At 35.9% G+C, this 21,455-nt stretch overlaps 1 protein-coding gene and 1 long non-coding RNA gene across 2 annotated transcripts; both read left to right on the top strand.

The window, feature by feature from the left end:
* Positions 1-711: 711 nt before the first annotated feature.
* Positions 712-6,891, top strand: LOC126928756 (odorant receptor 30a-like). Its single transcript, XM_050744454.1, has 6 exons — positions 712-3,052; positions 3,381-3,633; positions 3,984-4,087; positions 4,393-4,707; positions 4,974-5,249; positions 5,520-6,891. The coding sequence occupies exons 1-6, from the start codon at positions 2,858-2,860 to the stop codon at positions 5,586-5,588; spliced, it is 1,212 nt and encodes a 403-aa protein (XP_050600411.1). The 5' UTR covers positions 712-2,857; the 3' UTR covers positions 5,589-6,891.
* A 1,447-nt stretch (positions 6,892-8,338) lies between these two features.
* On the top strand, positions 8,339-15,900 carry LOC126923053 (uncharacterized). Its single transcript, XR_007713042.1, has 2 exons — positions 8,339-14,427; positions 14,630-15,900. It is a non-coding gene; the product is annotated as an uncharacterized LOC126923053 (long non-coding RNA).
* Positions 15,901-21,455: the final 5,555 nt, after the last annotated feature.

The following is a 21,455-nucleotide window of genomic DNA, read 5'->3' as shown; positions in this document are numbered from 1 at the left end:
TTGTCATTTGTGAATATGCTGTCAAAGCTAATAGATGGAAATACAAAAACAGATTTGTCGACCATGACTTTGATATGTATTACATTCAATTAATGGGTTATTCGTCTGCTATTGATACTGAAAAATGCTGAGGTCATACATCAACACTTTTCCTCACGGGAATCGAAGCTACTGTGTCGATGTACATGAAAGTTAAACGATGTGATCGAATGAAATATGTTTTTTTTAGTATTCCTCTTATCCTATATTCGTTTTATAGTTACATGGATCACGTGAAAAAATAATCAAACCGCGTTAAAGAAGATATCGTGTAACTTAAAAAGAGCATGTGCTGCACTTTTAGTGCTAGTTGAAAGAAGAGACGTAATAATTTAATAAAAGCATAAAAGTATAAAAGTTCTGTTAAAGTATAGAGAGGATTTGGAGAGAACAAAAAGTTAAAATTTCTTTAGAAATTATCTAAATTTAGCTCTACATGCAGGTTACTCTCTGAAGGACTCGACAACACATTCGCTTGCTTCTTTGTTTTCTTCTGATCGCTCTTTTTGTCTCAACTGAGACCTGGACGTCCTGCGACGCTCGCATACACTCTAGGGAAAGCATGCATACATGTGTCTGCAAGCTTTTCGCTCCCTCACTCTCGCACGTACAATGTAAATGTACTATCTATTTAACAATTTCGATAAAAGTAATTAAAACAAACAAGAAAAAATTAACATTATGTGATACTGTGATTATTATTTTAATTATGGACTTTAGACATTTGTTTCCATATTTTTAATGGAGTTATTTGTATTTATAGATTAAATGGTGGAAATAAAAAATATCATTAGAAGATAATGTAATATTCATAATTTTTGTAAACAATCTTCTCTAAGAATCTAATTACATTTAAATAAGTAACAATGAATAATTACAAACTCTTAAGTACAACTAAGTACATAATCATTCTGTTTGAAACTCGCCTGCTAAGTTTTGAATTAATAATATTTTTCTAGCATATTGCGTACTACTGTCGCAGTTAAGTACTCGATATAAGTACTTGTATCAAGCTGAAAGTGTTAAAAGTATCGATTATTAACTTTTATCAAGCGAGAAAATTTATTTTATTTCCAGGGGATCAATGTGATTTATAGATAGAAACTAAGCACAAAAGTGTGCGTCAGATCGCAGATGTTCAGCAGAGCAGCAGAGGTTTCTGTTTCGGTCGCAGTTTCTACCCTCGTTTGTTCGCAATCCCTCGCATTAAACCAAATGATTCGGAAGAGATCAAGTTGGCACGGATCTAAGATTATCAAGACAATTTCCGCCTCGTAGCTTATCATGAAACTGAAAGTTAATATTTAAAAGGATACGGTTAACCATAAATAGAATTGTTTGTGTACAAACTATGTACAACTACTCATAAAGTATTATAAAAATTACTTAATTATTTTCATCGCGTGTTACTTTGTTGAAATTGTTTCGACTACTCGACATTTGCGCCCTGTGTGATGGACAATGCAAGAAACGTTCTTTCCTCAAACCTAGAACCACCCACGTCACAGAAGTTTCCAGATCAATGTATACGACCATGGTGATCTATTAATAATTAATCTAACGCCAAAAAGCTCCAAATTATGATCCATTCAAAATCAATGAATCTTTGTTATGCAACGAGCTATTGAGTTAGAAATATCGGAATGATACGGTATGCGACTTTACATGTATTTCGTGAAAATGACGATCGGACGAACAAACGCGAGCTATTATTTGTCACAATGAAGACATTCCATTACATCAGTATTATCACAATCATCCTGATATTCTACGCAATATAGCGAGAATGTTTCTTCTTCCTTTCTTAATGCTTACGTTCTTAATGCCGGACGAAGCGTTTGCCATCGCGTAACGACAATCTTCCAAATTTGCTATTTTATGTATGTCAGATCTGCGTCATTTCTTCATCAGTGTTGCATCCGAATGTAAATAAAAAATTTTAAAGAAAATTGTATGCTGTATATAACTGTATATAAACATTACTAAATTATAATATAAATAAATGTATACATATTTGAAAAGAAAGAATACCAATACAGGGAGATATTACATTCGAATAAAAGAGTATCGTCGTTTCTAAATTTATAAAAAACCATGAATCGGAATAGTAAAAATATTACCTTGTGAACGTTTCTTCGTCGACGATCTACCAGTCAACGTAGGTAGTTTAACACTTTAAATTCTTACTTATTATAAAAAAAAAAAAAAAAAAGAAAATAGCACTTATACGTAATTATCTTTTTTCAAACACTTAGTATTTCGATAAAACTTTCAGGATTAATTCCAGATAAACACCGTGATATATATTTTGTAAATGTATAGCAAACAATAATAATAATCTATAAGATAAATATTCTTAAGATACTTTTAACACCTTCACCGACCATACACGTTACACAAGTACGCATCATGTAAATCTTTTTCAGACAAACACCACGTTGGAGTCCACATCGAAAGACAATCAAATGCACTTTCCAACTATACATTTGTCTATGAGCATACGTTATGGTACAATTTTTTTCTCTGGCGATACATCGATTGTCCGACAAAGTGTCAGTTGTACGATCATTCGAGAATGTGACAATCACACATTCTCTTTGAGACACACATGTATAATACATCTATTCATGTTTGTTCTCTACTTGTCAAGTTCATAATTGATTTCGTTTCTCTTATTCCTGTAACAATTCGTCTTACATAAGACACATATCCATTACTAAATGATCAAAGTGTCTCGACAGATCAAAGCGGTGTTACTTCGGATCATTTGCCGATTGTCGCGTGATTTAAGAATCAAGATCGAGGAAAGGGGGTCGTTATGCATACTGGACAATACACAGACGTGTCCATCAAAATGTCAGGCTTTCTTTTGAAAATCACAGGTATCTTGAAGGCGACAAACAGTAGCGCAGAGAGGCGAAGAAAATTCATGGTGGTCTATACCATAGCTGCACTCGTTTATGGCGTGTACGTGAACGTCGTGGATATTTATCATAACTTGGATAATTTGGACGTGAGTAAGAAAGTCGTTAATCCTTCATGGACACGTCTTTTGCTTTTTACATGAACTTTAAGGTTTTCGTTAAAGCGTGTACGGGTAGTTGATCGCACAATGTGTCAGTAAATAGTACGATACGTTATACGGATTTAGATAAATCTCGTTAAAAAAGCTTGAGAGCATTTTTTCGTTGCAGATTGTAGGATTTCCGAAGTGCTTGCCCTACGTTATTTCAAGCGTTCTTTTAACTTAAATTTACCAGTTGCAAAAATATTACTAAGTCATAAAATCGTTCTTTTCGAAGCAAGTTTTACCGATTAAATATTACAAATCGTTTTCTCAGCATTGTATCTTTCTGGCTTCCAACACGTTGAACATAATATTGGCGATGTTCAAGCTTTCGGTACTACACTTTTATAAAACGGAATTTTCGGATATAATTGTATTCGCTCAAAAGCATTTCTGGCATATCAATTACAATGACGATGAGAAGATACTTTTCGCAGAATGCAGACATTTTTGCAAGTTATGGACGGTATTTATATTGCTTGTTACAGAAAGCTCTTTGTCTTTCTATGCAATTGCACCAATCAGCGGTAAGTTAATTCATCGCTTAAAAGATTAAATAACGTTTCTTTCTTTTTCCAAAAAAAAAATAATTTTCGAAATAGCGAACTAACTAGCTATATACATAGCTATCTAAGTAGCTATCTATATCTTTTTCATTCAAATATGATAAAAACAATTGTAAGTCATAATACATTGAGAAAATAAATTTTCGCGTTTTAAGTTACGGAAATACAAGGACTAAATTAACGTTCGAAGTAAGAGATAACTATCTCGGTTAGACAAAAACCTAAACCCGTTCTAGTCAAGTCTGACCTTATAAGAAACATTTATATTAATCAGGAGGATATTATAAAGCTCGTGTTTCACTATGTTTCAGCGAACATTGGAAACAATGGTTCAGAGAGGTTACTTCCATTCAAAATGTGGGTCAATCTACCATTAACCGTAACGCCTTATTATGAAATAATGTTCGCCATCGAGGTATTGCAAATCTTCATAGATGTATATTTTAAACTGATGGTCGTTTTTCCTTATGAGCTCGCAAGTTTTGAAAAATTTAAACTTTCAGCGACTCTATAGCAGACTCGTTGCCAGAATAGCTTCTCAATGTTTGCAGAAAAAGTAACGTAGCTTGATTAAAAAAATATTTAAGTAAAATATCTGAAACTCGTGTCACATTTTATCGCACAATCGCCGGTTAAACAGCCCCTGAAAACTGGTTAAAATATCATGTATCGTAATAATTTATCATCGACGACTTCATCATCGAATTATTATTTATACAGTTACTGGCCGTACAACAAATTGGCGCAAGTTATTTGTGCCCCGAACAGTTCTTATGTGTGCTGAATCTACACGTAGTCTATCAGTTTCGTATGCTGCAAAAAACATTATTGAATTTGTGGTCGAACATCGACGAACAAACTGATATCGCAGATTATTCAAAAAAATACTACATAATATTGAAAAAATGCATCCGGAAGCATCAGTCGTTGATTCAATTTAACGCTAAACTCGAGCAAATTTTCACGTTGCCGATTCTCAGTCACGTGGTTATCTTTAGCGTGCTGATGTGTTTCGACACGTACGAAATCGTTCTGGTACGTATAAACGATGGATCTGTTTTAGCCCTTAAAGAATACCGTGGATGGGAGTGTGCCGTATCATTTAAATTAAAAATTTGGCAAAGTTGATCAAGTGCGATTAAACGTTTTCCTATTATTCCATACTAGAGATTATACTGGTGGTAAACTTTAAGGGTTGAATAAACGACCATTTCTTTCTACTTTTCACAAAATATTCTAATTTTCGAAACGAAACCCGAATATATTAAATCTTCAGATCAGAATGTTGTACTTGTACGTAGGCAAACATATCTTCCGGGAAACGACTTATATTTTTTTTCCACATGATCGGTAGCTTTGCCCATATAATTTTCTTCACATACATCTGCCATGGTTTGGTAGAAGAAAGTACGAATGTTAGCATAGCGTCGTATTCGGGATGGTGGGTATGTCTGCCAATGAGCAAAACAGGCAAAAAGATACGAAAGGATATGAAGATGATGATGATGAAAGCGATGCGACCGTGTCAACTGACTGCCGGCGGATTCTTTCCTGTGACTTTGGAAACATCTACCGCGGTATGCAACCACTTCCTTTCTCTAATCTCGCAACTACTCTGAAAGTATCACTTTCAGCGATCTGTTCCGATATCTAACATTATTTTGTTAGTAAGTAAGCAACATTTGCTTCAAAATGTGTCTTATCTTCGAAATAACGTAACGTGAATTTTACTTATAACAGTGCAGATATGGTATTTCTGTATACATATTTTTGCACAGCTATAATTACGATAGATCAGATACGTATTACAATAAACGTATAAATTTTATGAGAATTTCTCGTTACAGCTTATAAGCTCGACGATGTCATACTTTGCTCTCATGAGGGAATCGTCTATGAGACTAACGGAACAATGATTGACTATAAATACACGGATCTGCACAATAAAAATATCTGAATATTAGCAAATAAACTTCAGTATTTGTATTCAAATGACTACAAGAATAAACCTAATATTATTGAATGATACGTAATTTCTTGAGAAAATTAACGACAAATTTCCAAAATAAATTCACTTCATCTGCGATCCTACGTTGAACGCTAATAAAGGTTCCATCAAGAAGGCAAAGAACTCTTACGTCGCTTAAAAGTAACAAAAGCAAGTCACTTTATGCATAGTCACGATCGTTCCTCGTTCTTTCTATTGTCACCTGTTCCGTCCAAACTCTCTGAAATGGCGTTCACGCAGGTCGTCAGAGTGTCGTTGCGATGTAAAGATCTTGCTCTACCACATTGAGCTAATAAAACCAGGTACATCTTGATTATTCGACGTTGACCGCGCGAACGATGCAGGATATGAATATATGAATTTTTCAAAATTCGAAATCAATTTTTATTTATGCGGATACTTTGCGTACACCACGTTTATTTCGTTACATTTGTTTCGACAATTGGTTGCGCGTCGTGAATCTTCACGAAAGCTACAATAACGCAATCAAGGATCGGACAGGCAATGCAAATATTTGTGATACAAAGTTGAAGAGTTGTGTACAACAGCACCGAGTACTTATCGAATATTGCAGAAAGTTAGAAAATATATTTATGGTGATCGTGCTTGGCCAGGTAATTTCTTGCTACGATGTATGCCTTGTGGGATTTCAGCTATTTCTGATGGATATGGTAGGCGATATATTTGAAGTTGTATCGTTCAGTCGTTTCGTTTCAAATTGTCTCAGTTACTTACGCCTAAAGTTATCTCTTTACATTTTTATTATTTTTGTTGAAAACTTTATTTCTTTTATAAACGTATGTATGCAGTAATCGTGATAATTAGCGACTACGCGATGCCAGGACTACAATCTCGGCTTGGACGTCTGTAGCTGGCTACGTTAACCAGATAGAATGGATACGCGATATACGGTAGTGTCCGGATATATTGCCACGAGCTATTTCCACCAACTCCTGCGATCGCTCGCTCAAGGCACGCCTCGTTGTCTGTGATCCGTATCGATGTAATTGAATTCGATATTGAATTATTGCGCTAAGCAAATATAATTTCTTTTACTTTTCATCATATTGTTACGAGATTGCCTTAATCGGATTATTGAGATTCGTGCGATCAAAATGATACCAAACATGAACATATTTGTCCAAGAATTTTTAACTAAACCGAAGAAATGAGTAATATTTGATCAGGAGTAAGAAATGACTCTGTCCTTCTTTTACGCCACACCGGATATATAATCGTTAAACACGGTTTCGATCAGCGAACATATATTCGGATATTTTAAGCACCACGTACAACAGATGCAGTCAATTCAAATGTCGTATCAGCTTTTTAGTAAATATTCATGGTATGTCAAATTGCATTAATTATACAGAATACGTACTATGCAAATGTAAATATGATACGGTTCCCTATTATTTGACTATATATACAATTAGTTTATATAACAAACCGAGTTTCATAGAGAAATGAAAATATTATTAAATAAATAAACATAGTTATTTTCTTGTTTCTGAACTTAGTTATACATTTTCGTTCAATATTTTAATTGAACATAATTATTAAATCCACATATCATACACATACAATATATATATATATATATATAATGCTAGACAATAGAAAGTTCATAAAATAATAAATATAAAAAGATGCTACAATTCTACAAAACAGATTTATATTTGATAAGAGTAGTGAATAAGTATATGTATAATGTACAGCACGGAATAGACGATTATTACTAACACAGCAAAAGATCTGTAGTACAGAAGGTATTAAAATTCATAGTGTATCAATTTTAAATTTCCCTTTATCTGCAATCCTATAAAACATATAGTAAAACTATAGTTTAAGATTGCACTTTTCACGTGAAATACACAGTCTCTCTGGAATGTAACTTTCCGATTACATATACATCATCCGTACGACTGTCGTATGAAAAATAATGAACTTCGTAACTTAAATTATTTCCCAGTATAAGTGAAACAGTTGCACGGTTATTTCATGCATTTTACAATAGCTATTATCCACATCGGAAACAGTATGTCGAACAGAAATATTTGCATAAAAGTAAACTTATAAGCAAATTGATATTACAAACAATCCATTCATTTTTTTCATAAGCTGTGAATCCTTCGCAGAAATACAAACAGCAATCTCACGCTTTTCCTCATCCATATACATAATTCAAGGTCTTTTGAAGGTTGCACGAGAAAAGAAAATTTGATTTCTCTGCTCTCATTTCCCATGATTCATGGTGTCTAGAATTCCATTAAACGAATTCCATATTTAAAGAAGTTTGCCTAAATGGTTCATAAAAAATATAAATCGTACGAAGGAATAAACTAATAGTTGATCCTGCATGATATTTACTTATTTTACTTGTTCATTTGTTCAAGATCGCATCAATCCTGCGATTACTAGCGACCACAACGATCATATACATAATATCTAATAAGTAATGTATAACATACATAATACATAACGCATAATGAATAAACAATATAGCAATACAGCGGTATATTATCCGCAAGTAGATTACAGATTTTTGAGCGAATTACAATCAAGCAAATAAGTAGTAGAACCTCGGTAGAAAATTGCTTTATCCTACCAAGTATTACCTACCAAGTATATTATATATATATATTATATTATATATATGTATACACGCATAGCGGTTACTACATAGTTGGATAAGATCAATTTACAATGTTATAACTTATCCTACCTAGCTATGTTTTTAAGAAAGCATAGAATAGTTTTGCATAGTTCTTGGTTGTTAAAAACTAAATGAAACTCGAGCGAAAGATAAAATTCTGCCCTTTTGTACAAGACGTTTTTGCAGTTCGATAGAAGGTCCATAAAGAAGATACTATCGCGATAGTTGCGCTTTTGCATCGCTTCTAGTTAGAAAGCGTGAATGTGTTACGTGGCTTTTTCGTCAATCGACGTTGGCGTTCGATAATCAATTTTTGCGCGATCGTTTTCTTCCGTATACTGTTTACTAGTCTTAGTTCCGGTAAATATTTACTTCAAGGTAAATTAGATAGAGGCAGGACACACGGGGATAAAGGAAAAGCAGGCTGAGAGATTGTAAAATCAAAGCAAATACACGTGTCGAATGGTACGAACTTTTTGGAGTTTGGACGCAATGCGATTTTCCAGGAAAGTTGCGGCCGTGGCAGCGACGGTGGCGGCGGCGGGAAATTCCCCGGGCCGAGCGAATTGGTCTCCATGGAAACCACCCCAAAGCCAATCCGGGGTACATTCGTACGTACATTTACCCTTGTCGAGGCGCGTCTGCAACACTCCCCTTACTCCGCTCTCTCTTCATAAACTTGCTTCCCTTTTCGCCCCTCTCGACTCTTCCGTATTGTCCCCCTTCTCCGCATCCCGAGCTCTCCTTCTCCCTTTCTCCCGTTATCTGCTTCACCTCCACCATCTTGCTCCCTTTTATTTTATTTTTCTCTCGCGTCTCTTTGTTCCGCTATAATCTTCCTACCCGATTTTTTTTTTTTTTTTTTATCTTTATAACCATCCTATTTCTCTATCGTTTCGTTTTATTTTACGTTCTTTTTACGCTTCCTCTTCCTTCCTCCTTTCACTTTTCCGCGTTCACTTTCCTTCGTCGCGTTCCAAACCAAACCAATAAGAAACGAGTCGCTTATTTGCCAACTCCGCGAAACAAAAAACGGAGAAAATTGATGAATTATACGAGATAAGCATCGATCAAACGCTTTTGCGCTGAGATCTAACAGATTTCAAGAAATCGATTTATCCACTTTCGCCTGTGAACTTGAACAAATACTTACATTTATTTGAAATTCGATTTATATATTATTACGTAGTAATAATCATTTCGATTCCTTAAAGCAGTAGCTAAGGTATTAAAATTTATGTAATAGGTAGCGAATGTAATTTATTTTTCAATATTTGTCGTCAATGCTCTTCTTACATAATAAAAAGTGTCTGGTAGTGAGGGACTTCGATCGAATCGCTGTTCTTAAGAAAGAAGTAATAAGAAGAAATGTCCTTTGTTGAAAATATCATAAGCATGATTGTATTTTACCTCTCATAATACCGATCATATCTAGTAAACGTTTGATATTTAAGTTACATTTCCATTGTTATAGAAGCTATATACGAATACAATAAAGTAACAATTACAATAAAATTAAATGTTTGTGTATATATACTTTTTTAAATTCTTACTAATTATATTTCTATTATCATCTTTTAATATTCTCCTTTTGCTGCAATAACATTCGTATATTCTTCCAGCTTTTTTATTTTCCTTTGTCACTCAATAACATTTTTCCTTTTGCGTTTCGGTACAACTTTCTTTTAGCTATTTCTTTCTTGTGGCGTTTTGCAATTCTCTTTCTCATTTCACAGTATCTAACATGTTCTTCTTTACTTCTTTTTCGTCAGTTTCTGACGTTAGAGACGCCACGTCAGCGACGACGCCAGCGGCGCGGCGCGCGTCGTCCAGCAGATTGCCTGGCACGATGCAGCCTTATAGACGCCGCGTCGTTGCGTGTCTGATTGCTCGAGGCCCTGCGTTTAATCGAACAGTGACGCCGAAGAGGGCTTCTATGACATTTGATAAGCTCCTTTTCTTTCTCTAACTACACTTTTGTCCTGTTCTTACCTCCACGCAAATATTCTTTACGTATTTGACAATTATTTACAGAAAGATTTCGTTTTATTAGCTTCGTTGCTATATTGCTTCTTTAAAATTGACAGAAACAATCAACGATAGAAGGAGTAGATGAGTTTCCATTAGTAGAAAAGCGCGTAATTAATCGCCTTCATATTCGGACACAGCGCTATCTGTCTTGATAATATCGTAATAATATCTTCTCGTATCGTCTTGTACCGAATAACATTTTCTACGCTACTTTTCTTCGTTACGAATAATTGTACAATTTTGCGATAACTTTTCCCCTTGTCTTTATAATAATGGATACACAGTGGTGCAACTGAATATTAAACTGAAAAGTATACTTTTGCGAGCCTCATAAGACGCTATGTAGATAGATACAAAGTCCTTAAGTACCAATCCCGTATACGTTGACAGATTTTCTTTTGATCTTCGCTATACGTTCTTTAGAACTTGTATCTTCGTTTAATCATAATCCAGGTTTCAGAACTTAAGATTAACGTGCGTTGTTTGTTTGTTGGCAGTTTAGGGCGTAAACGTTCGAATACTTTCGTAAGCGGCTGTATATAAGCGTATATGGAGAAAGTATAAATCCTCTACAGCTGTCTACCTCAACGCGTCAGCTACCTCTGCTGTACTCGTTTCCCTGGTCCTTCTTTCCCCGATGGAAAGAGGTAACCGTCCAGGATAGTGCGTCATCGAACTGTCGACCTGGTACGGTACAGCTTCTGGCTGTGTGATCCGCGGTATCGTAGGGATAACATCGCTCGGTGCTATCTACTGGTATACTGGTCATGTGCTATTTGCCGAATGTGATTCTCCAGAAATCAGTGGCATTGGAAGAGAGGAGGCGGTAGCAGTTCCACCCTTGAGAAACCAGCCCATGAATATCCTTCCTGACCTGCGACTAGTTATCAAAGTACTCTTCGTTTACACAGATGCCGAGCTAGGTAAGATGGAACCTCGATGGGAACCAGATCTCCTTCATATGCACCTTCTCGGTCGCGTAGTTCGCTTTTTGCGCCTCGTACGAGCCCAGATTCTGCAGAATTGGGTCTCCAGTCGCAGCTCTTAAAGGACTTCGGTTACACTAAGCTCCACCAGGTCAATATTGCTCCTGGCAGCAGCTAAATAGTATGATAATGCGAGTGACAGTGCGAGTATGTGACGTTGTAATCTTCATCGATATTGAGGATCACCGCCGCTGTTAGAACCGTTATTATTGTAATAAACATATTTAAAAATCACCGAAACCGAGAACGCTTCAGTTTTCCGAATAATTGATGGTTAATTTTCTTTTTACATATGAGTGACATGGATTTAATTTGACCGAATAAGTTGTTGCGAATTCTCAACTAATCGGTCAGGTTGCAACTGATCGGTTAGTATTTCGAACCTTGAACCAGATTAACGCTCAAGGTGGAGGTAAATTAAAGATGTTGAGTAGTAGTATGTTTAGGTTATTTATTTGTACTGTTTGGTATACACGAAGAGAGTCACTAGTACGTTAAGATACAGAATAATGTATGTTTTAGTTAATAACAAGACGAGTATAATAAGAAGAGTATGACGCTCTGACGAATATTTTAAGACTTTGTTCATATCGCTCTTTCAAGAAGCTTCGTCTGGTCCTTGTATATTAACTTTCCGCCCCGGTTTTCCTTCTTATCGTGGGTTTTATGGGATGGAATCTATTACTTCGAATCTTATAATCGTGTACTCTCGTGGGCGCATATCCTCTGGTATTGTTGATCGATACCAGTTGTTTACTTTAGACCTGCTCGATCGGGCACTTAGGGTCTTAATTAGCCTCTTGATGAGATTCGCATGTAAAGTTTACAACTCGGAAGGTAGGAAATTCGGACTTTTCCAGAAAAGATTGACCTGATGTTTCAGTCATAAACGAACGGTCGCTTCAAATCCCGAACATAAGTAAACTTGGAAACTTTACAAAAAGAAAAAGAAAAAAAAAAGAAAAAGAAAGAAAATGGAGATGTTAGAGAACAATTCAATCGTAAAGAGGAACGATAAACGTTTAATGAACGAAACACGCGGTACTGGTGCGTTGCTAGAAATAACAAATGTTTGCTTTCTCTGTGTTTTATTTTCGTTGCTATCGCTCGTGCGTTTATTTCCTGGTGAAACAGTTCTAACGAACCGGAGATGATAGGTTCTCGAGAGTGCTTAACTTTTAAAACATTAACCAACATCTCGGGGGAGTCGTGTGTGCAAAGCCCATAAAAGTGCATTACGATCAGCCTTCATTAATGGTTTCCCATCGATCCTAGTATCGTACATATACCATATAGCTATGCACAGCATGTTAATTTCGTTTGCACTTAATGTAATTTTGCACATGTTAAACTCACCTATATACATGTAAATAAAGCGATGACAATCGCTCGATATTATCGCTTCTGACATAATCAGTATAATTATAGTTGTATTTATGCACCACCCATTGATTTCCATCCATCGGATCGAGCGATAAGTTGGTTTATTTTTCAAAAATTATTTATAAAAGGGAAAAATACACGTATCAGAGTATTTTTCAAGAAGAAAGACATAAATATGTAAGGAAATGAGATAAGTAAGTTAATCCTCGATTGTAACATAATCGAGGGAGGAACAAAACGGAAGTATGACCGTTTCGGCGTCGTCCACGGTTAGGTCCATAAGCTCGGGTTGTTCACGTGCCAGTTCAGCGACTTTTGGTAGACAGTGCATGGCTTGGTCCACGAGCACCGGGGTTGGTTTGGCAGCGCCGATACTTGGGACAGCGCGAGACGATATATCGGCAACAGCAGCTTGCATCGAATCGATCTGCGTCTTCTCCGGGGCCCTACGGCTGCGCGACTTGACTTTGGCCCGACAGCCGCGCTTTATTTTTCCAGCGCGACGTCTTCGTTTAACTTAACTTAACTACGCACGATCTGCGCACTAGAATTCGACGCGTAAACGAGTATGGAACAAACGGCGCAACGTTCGATTAAATTGTAATTATCACGCAGATAGCTGCGACTCCAGTGCTGAGTGTTACGGCAGCGCCCTGCAAAAGTTATGTCACTAATGCAATTAGTGCAACGCCGCCTTGTGTAACTAAAAGCACGAAAAGAAATCAAACTCGATGCGTCTTGTGAAACGTGAGCCGAAGAATCGGAGGAATATTTATCTATTTCCTTTATTTAGGAAATTGATGTTACTCTCGTTTAATCGTCAGAAATATCGTTAAAGAATCGCTCACATAAATCGTCAGACGGTTGCCTATCGGTAATATTCATATTAGCACGTCACTACAGACATTGGCACCTAAACGAATTATTAAAATTAATTATAATTACGTTCAACGATACGATAAGTCGTATAAACTTATCATGGAAGAACATTTATAAGCAGTAGAATTGGCACATTGATCGACCAATGGTTGAACTAAATCACACAAAACACCTATGAATTAAAGAAAGTTGTTTCTGTCGTATTCTAGTTTAGCGACAGAATAACGCGTGAGCACTGAACTTTGAAGTCACTTGAAAGCACTTCGTAACTGTTAAGACACTGATATTCACTAATCCATCGTTGTACGATCGAGACCCGACGATGGACTGAATTCCATGGAATTGTAGTAGGGAGGCTTCCGTGAAGTTCCAAACGATACGTAAAAAACATAAAAGACTAGAAAAATAATTCTGAGGGTTGTAACCTATCCGTGTTGCATATATCGGATGATTGCGTTATGAAGCACTTGATCGGATAAGCGAGACCAAGCTCCACCTGCATAGATCGGATAACTGGACCGCCAGACAGGCGCCATCGCCTGCATCCTGTTTATCACGGTTGCCAGAAGTACGGACAGCAGAGAGGGGTTTTGACGTAGCAAACAATAACAGAGGGAGAACAGACTAGTTCTTACCGAGGAGTCGGCGTCGATTGGCGTTAGCGTCGGTTGGTGGTTCCACTCTTTCAAAGCACGAAGCGAATCGCGCATATCAACAGCAATTGCGTAGATAGACGCTTGTTGATTGCGAGGTGACAATAATTTTGTATAGTTTTGTCGAATTTTGAAATTCCGATATAAACAAGGAATCAGGTAAGACAACTATTTGACATTGTTGTATCAATGTAATCTAAGAAATGATCGTTTTTTGAAGAATATAAAGTATTTTGTTATCCTGGAGTTATGACGCGCGAAATCGATCACTCGTGTATTCTTTAAAGCGATAAATTCGCTACGTCATTTTAGTTTTACGATTATTTGTTCTTTTCGTAAATAGCTCTTTTAATGTATTTAGGCAGTGATGGCGTGCCAGTACAGCTGAAAGAAGCTTTGCTATAGAAAATGAGTCGAGTAAGACATATTATGTGTTTAATACTTTTGCATCGGTTTAAATCATTATAATATCTTAAATCAATTAATGGCGAGTATTTTACAAATGGACAGTGGTAGTAGCATGCTGTCTCCTGCTACAAGGAAAATTTCTAAAAAACAGGCATTCCGTAATGACCAGTATGAAACTAAGGGTACAGCTTGCAGCGGTATCCTCGTAGCAGATAGATGTGGGCTGCTGAAGTACAATAAAAGAATGACCTATTTAGTAAATGTATGGGCAAGAAGTCTGAAAGAGGTAAGACATGGAGCAGAGGGTCCAACAACCTGTTCTCTGGAGAACAATGTAAAAAAAGCGGAATTGAGAGTTTCCACAAACGTTGTTGAGCACAGCAGAAGTTTCTATTTATTCGGACATTTTTCCATTCCATATTCAACATTGGGAAATCAACAATAGCGTAAAATATTTGGCTCAAAAGAAACAAAATATCTTTCTCTGAATTGATAGATGAAAGAGAGACGTCAGAAGTCAAAAGTAAAAAAGGCTACGCCGGAAAACTTGTACCAATGTTTTCTACACTCTTTAATAATAAACTATTGATTTAATTGCTAAAGAAAAATACTAAATTCAAACGCCAGTTTTACAACGACCACTCCTAACAACATTCTCATACATATAGTATAATGTATAATAATAACGTATAATATATAGTATAATGCCATTCTTACAGCACTGGAAGCTGTTAAAAACGATCGGTATAAAACAGCTGTCGTATTTAGCAACTCTAGCAACAGTAACAATGATACTCGTAACAATTATCTAGTATCAACTTTGTTATAAGAGACATACTCGAATTATACACAGGTTTATCAGCAGCAAATTACTATAATATAGTATAGTCCATCGAGGAATATCGAGTAACGAAGCTGCAGACAACGTAGCCAAAGAAGCGGTAAATATCCAACCTTCGATCACATCAACATCGCATCAAGATTTTAAAAGAATCATACAGCACACGTCAAACAAGCGTGGAACCACAAGTGGAAGGTTGAAAAATCAATTAGATCGAGCAACAGCTCAAACAATTTTCTTCATGACGTGATAGTAAGATCCTTGAATGGCAGAAACCGAATCATTCTAAACAGGATCCACATTGGCCATATTGAGGTTGAGGTTGACTGATTGAAGAACAAATGGATGAATTTGTAATAGAAAAGTATATTGAAATAATTAAAGGTATAAGTATAAGTTTATTCAGATCCTTACTCTCTTAGTGTTACAATACAATGGAAGCACGTTCATATATTTATAGCAAAAGGACATTATCAAAAATGTTAACCTTGTAGCTTTGGTTAGAGCCTACAAGGAACATACATAAATAGACACCTGTTTATTAGTTCCTTTGTTCCTAGACCTTGAAACCCAAAACATAATGTATATTCAAGGGTACAACAATATGCACCTCTTCTTATTTAGAATATTTCTGCGTAATAGCAGTCTCCAGGTCACGGATATATATATAAATAAAGATGTAAGGTTTCTCTTGAAGTAGCTACTTCAACAGTTCTTACAAATTCCTCTTCACCTGGAAGGGAATACCTTTACCTCACTGAAACACACGTCGATGTTCTTCGACTCTTAAATACATATCGATCTTTCGTAAGAAAACCGAAACCTTACGAAATCAGGCTAAACTTCTCCAATCGGTAAAGGAATGTTTTGTACGAAAAACGTTAAGAACCTTCTCAAATTTATCCAAAGCGATAAATAGGTTCTACGATCTTATCTAAGTACTACCAATCAGCAGATCGATAATGGCCCAGATGTCGGTGGGACGTTAATCTTTTAAATAAAAAAAGGCATACTAAATTGAAGTGGATGGAGAAAGAAGAACGAGCCCTTGACAGATCGCCTTAACAACAGAACCTACACTGGCAATAGGATTATCATTATGATCCTATCGCATCGTCGATCACTGATCGAACGATTCTGTCGGCGATCGCTAGCGGAATTCGTTTTGGCCTAGAGCTGTTACAAAATTCTAATAAAAACTTATAATTATCCTTTTTCCCCATCTCTCTTGAATGTGACGTAACTGGCTATTTTATGAATCTTTCGACCTCGGTGAGAGAGCGCAGTGGATGACTAATTACATTCACCGTGTTACCGTGATAAATAGTTTTGCGGAATTAATGCGATAACCAAAGTACTGTCAAATTATTTCCAAACAATAGCGAAAAGATAACGCTGGTTTGATTGCAATCGTATCATTGGTATGCAGACGCAGAATTCATGCGGCGCACCGTGTTGAAAATGAACTGAATATACCGGATTCTGAAATTTTCGTAATAGAATCCGTATAAAGGATGTAACTCACACGGGAGTTGATGGTGTCGGACGCGTAATTATTTAGGCGTTAATTGAAAGTGGAAATTATAACGCGATTTTCTTGCGCGCTTTTATCAAATCCAATAATATTGTATGTACGTAATGTTTTAAGCGAGTGGTATTTCATTTTCAAATATGAAGCGTAGTTCTTTATCGAATAAGACTCGTCTGTAACTTTAATACAATTTGTAAAACGTTAATTTCTACTTTCATTCGCTGTTAAACAAAGAAAAAGTAAAATCCACGTTAAAACGTTCATTATTGATCGAATTTTTAGATTTAGACATTATCTGTAATAACAAATAATCTTTATACTGAATTTATTTCTGTATAAATATATTATCAAGCTTTACGTACTATATTTATATGAATTATCATGGAAGTACTTAAATCAGTATCATTCACACGTCGTATAAATATTTTAAAAGTTTGCACCGAAGGGCCAACGCGGGTTTCAGATGTACGCAGTGAACGTGTTAAGATAAAAGGATTTCATCTTATCGTCACACTTATGTATTTCCGATGGAAATTGAATTTTATGAGTACAGCTTCGAGTGCATAACAGCTTCGAAATCGTTCTACTTTTCATCAATTATTAATGTCAATTATTTATAATAGACACACACAATTAAAATTATAATTCTGTAAATTTATATATGTATGTACTCGGATAATTAAAATTGCATACAAGTTACATATGTATATAAATTATAGCTTTCATAATTCAGTCGATAACAAAGTTTCAAAAGGAAATCATGTCTTCAAGGTGAACCAACAGATGACGCGTTAGGTTACCAATATGTTATATATATGTGCATACCATATATACTATAGAACGTTGTATCGCATGTCATACACATAATTATTACGATATCAATGGTACTTTGTGTGTTAAAGCCATTCAGTTTAATTAGAGATATTAACTCGTACAGCAAAAACAATTTCAATTATCTCAACAGTACCCAATTTTAATTTTCGATGTAATTAGGAGGCGTGGTACAATATTGCGTACAATATTGCCGCGTTAAGTTTGAGCTTTAGAAAAACATTTCATATGCACCAATGTGCATTCACGTATTCCAAATGTTATTTATTTCAGTGTAAGAGAAAAGTTCGAGATGAAATAATAATATTACCTTCAACCCTTTATAGTCCTTTAGAATTTCAACGTCTAGCCGAATTTCTATTTGCGTTTTACATCTTTTAATCGTTTTTGTCTTAATACAATTTGTTAATATAATTTTGGATCTAAAATTAATTTAAAGTTAGAATTTTGTAGCTTTTTAATTTCGATATTATTGAACTATATTTTTTTACGATTAAACTGTTCACCTCCTTACTGATAGATTACATTTATAGTATTGATCTTTCCATCGATCATCGAATATTCTATAATATAATACAAAAGATATAATACGGGAGAAAATATAACATATATAAAAAATAAAGTATGATATACGGCAGAACTCTATTTACCCTGACTTTTCGGAGGACAAGCGGTTTATATAATCGAAAGAATCATATAACAGAAACCTTCCGGTTTCGCCTATTGCCTATTTTACTTTACGTTCGCATAACAAGGACTGACGTGTAGCTAAATGAATTGAACCAGAGACAGTTCAGTTATTCGATCATTGATAAAAATTTCGTTGTAACAAACAAACTACGGAAAAACGTAGTTCTACCGTAACGTAAAATAGAAAAAAATGTCGAGCATTCGTCGATCAACGAACGCCTTCAATTACGACAAAATAGTCGATCGATAAGAAGCATTAAGTTTTCTTCTTTCGTGCGAATAAAATAAACAAATATGGCGTTCGAGACTCGAGCGGTGAGGTGTTTCGCCGATGCAACTACCAAATCCGAATCGCGCGAATGCTCGTGAAAAATTCAAAGGCGGATTCGTAAATTGACAGATTCGAGATTTAACCTTCGCGCAGTTAAACAAGCAGTGCGACAAACGAACGGAGTATCCAGAATAACTTCCCTGAAAACGCCAGCGGCGACGCCTGAAACCTTTGAATGGGGATCGGTGATCCAGCTATTGTTGCTAACCCCATGTCGCGTGCCGGCTGTGTGCCCAAATTCCACACCCTTCTCGTATTTCCCTACGTTCATTGTCCGTTATGGTAATTTCGGTGCAACTCCCGTTGCAAGGCTGTAGCTGAAGCACATCGTGCAAAAATGACGTCGATGAATACGATTTTTAGCTGTTATTATCGCAGCTTGAGCTACCGTGAAAACACTATGGCAGTCGGCATGAATGTACAGTCGGCCATGAAAATCTACGTACATCTATCGAATTTTATGTATCAGACTTACCAAGAAACTGCTTTTCAAGTCAACAGAATCAAAATTCTCATCGTCACTATCAATATTTTCCTCACAAAGATAATTCATTTTTCTTAAATCCCAAACATAATTCAAATAGATGGGTTTACGATAAAACAGGTTCAGATCCGACTGTATTTACCGATCGCTTGTAACTGACCGAGAAGTATTATTTTTATTTGTAAACAATTACCGATAACGATTACCCATTACCGATTACCCAAAAATACATTCGGAGTAGAGCGCAGCAGCGGTGGTGCTAGAGAGGCAGGCTTGGAGCGTTAAAGGTTAATTAATCGATAATTTGTTGGCTGTTAGATAGGCAGCGAATTGGAACAGTTTCGCGTATTTCTATAGGCAATGCAGAAGATTTATTTCCTTTGGGAAGCAGAGTCTGTTTATGCCGTGTTTTATTAGTTACAAGCGAATGCATGCTATTGGGCATTTTTAAGTTCCATCTTGCATCTTTGAATCTGGCGCAGTAGTAAAGTGGACGTTCGACGCAGTTGATGTCGCAACGGTCACAGGATCCAGGATTTTACTTTTGATGAGATGCGAATGTGTAGCAGTGACTTATCCCGCGTTTGATTATTTGTATTTGTTCTTTTCTTCTTTGTCCTTGTTGGAAAATGCATAAATTGAAATATCATTCCTGCTATGCAGCGTTAAGGATGTGGAACCCGAGAGATGAAAAAATGAAAGCGACTAACGTGCTTTCGTGCATTTCGTTTGAGTGAATAATATATGACGAATAGAATACATACGGCAACGTAAGCAGATCGTTTCGATTCGTTATCCTTAGTCACGATTCTTTGCAACGAATATCAATGATGAACATAATAGAGGATCGTTAAAAGGATCGCAATAAATACAAAAGCATCTCATGTAAATCTCGTAACAATTTACATAGTCTTCGAAGCGTAACAAATCCGGTAAAAGATACATAAACCCATCACCGTAGTGTTATAACACTACAATAATGCGATAGTCTTATACTTCGCTTTATATCCGTTTTTAATATTCAAGCAATTTTACGCAGGAAGAAAATTGGCGAACCTGTTAATTGGAAATTAGACGATGAAAATTAAGAAAAATCTGTTCGCGTTGTCTATAGTATTGCAGTGCTTTATCGAAGGAACGTAATAATAAATAGACTGTGCATATTTATGCAGATTCGTATTTTTATCGAGATGATTAAAAAAATAGAATCTAGATAGAAAATTCTTTTAGATAGAAAGTATTATACTTTGGATATTTTATACAAAAGTATAATATTCTGGATATTTTATATATTTTCGCGTATTACGTGCATTATGCATTTTGGCACCTTCACAAATGCATAAAAATCTGCAGTTTAATAATAAAGCAACTTGGGATTAATCGCTTAACACGTTCACTGCGTTCTGCATTCGAGTCGGCACGTACTTTTACATTAGACTTGAATGTGCAACGTGAACTAAAAATCCCGGGATTATGAAAAAGTATTGCATAATAATTCATATTAAATATACATGTTGACTGTTGACGACACAATGACATACCTAAAAAATCATGATTTTAAGGAAAACGAGTTTGTATCGTTCGAATCGTTATAACTCCACTCTGTGACACTCTTAATGCAAAATTTATTCCGCGCTCAGGATTTATTTAACATTATGTAATTAATGTTGGAAAAAGTATCGGCACAACGATATCCTAATAACGCAAAATGCGATATTTAAAACTTTGATAAATCTGGCGCTGTTGTTGCAATGACGCAACCGAGATATGTTACCGATGAGACAAACCAATAGGAGCAACCATAGAAATGCAATGGCAAAGCAAGCCTGTTCGTGTAATAATTTAGGAGCTCGTTTACAGGACTCGACTGCTAAAAAAGTATCAACAGCAACAAATGTCTAGCTATGTTGCAGCGAATGATCGGTACGTAAAGATTCAGAATATAAAGACAAGGTGAAAATCTTATAAAAATTCTTCGCTATCATAGAGTCGTGCGGAAAACGAAAATCAGATCGTCGGAGATCGTGTTAACGTAGTCGTATCGAAAATTTGGAACACCCAGTATCGTCGA

This window comes from Bombus affinis, chromosome 2 (genome assembly GCF_024516045.1).
Source record: "Bombus affinis isolate iyBomAffi1 chromosome 2, iyBomAffi1.2, whole genome shotgun sequence".
NCBI lineage: Eukaryota > Metazoa > Arthropoda > Insecta > Hymenoptera > Apidae > Bombus > Bombus affinis.
Note: the sequence above shows the minus strand (reverse complement) of the source record. Positions and strands in the feature narration are given on the sequence as shown.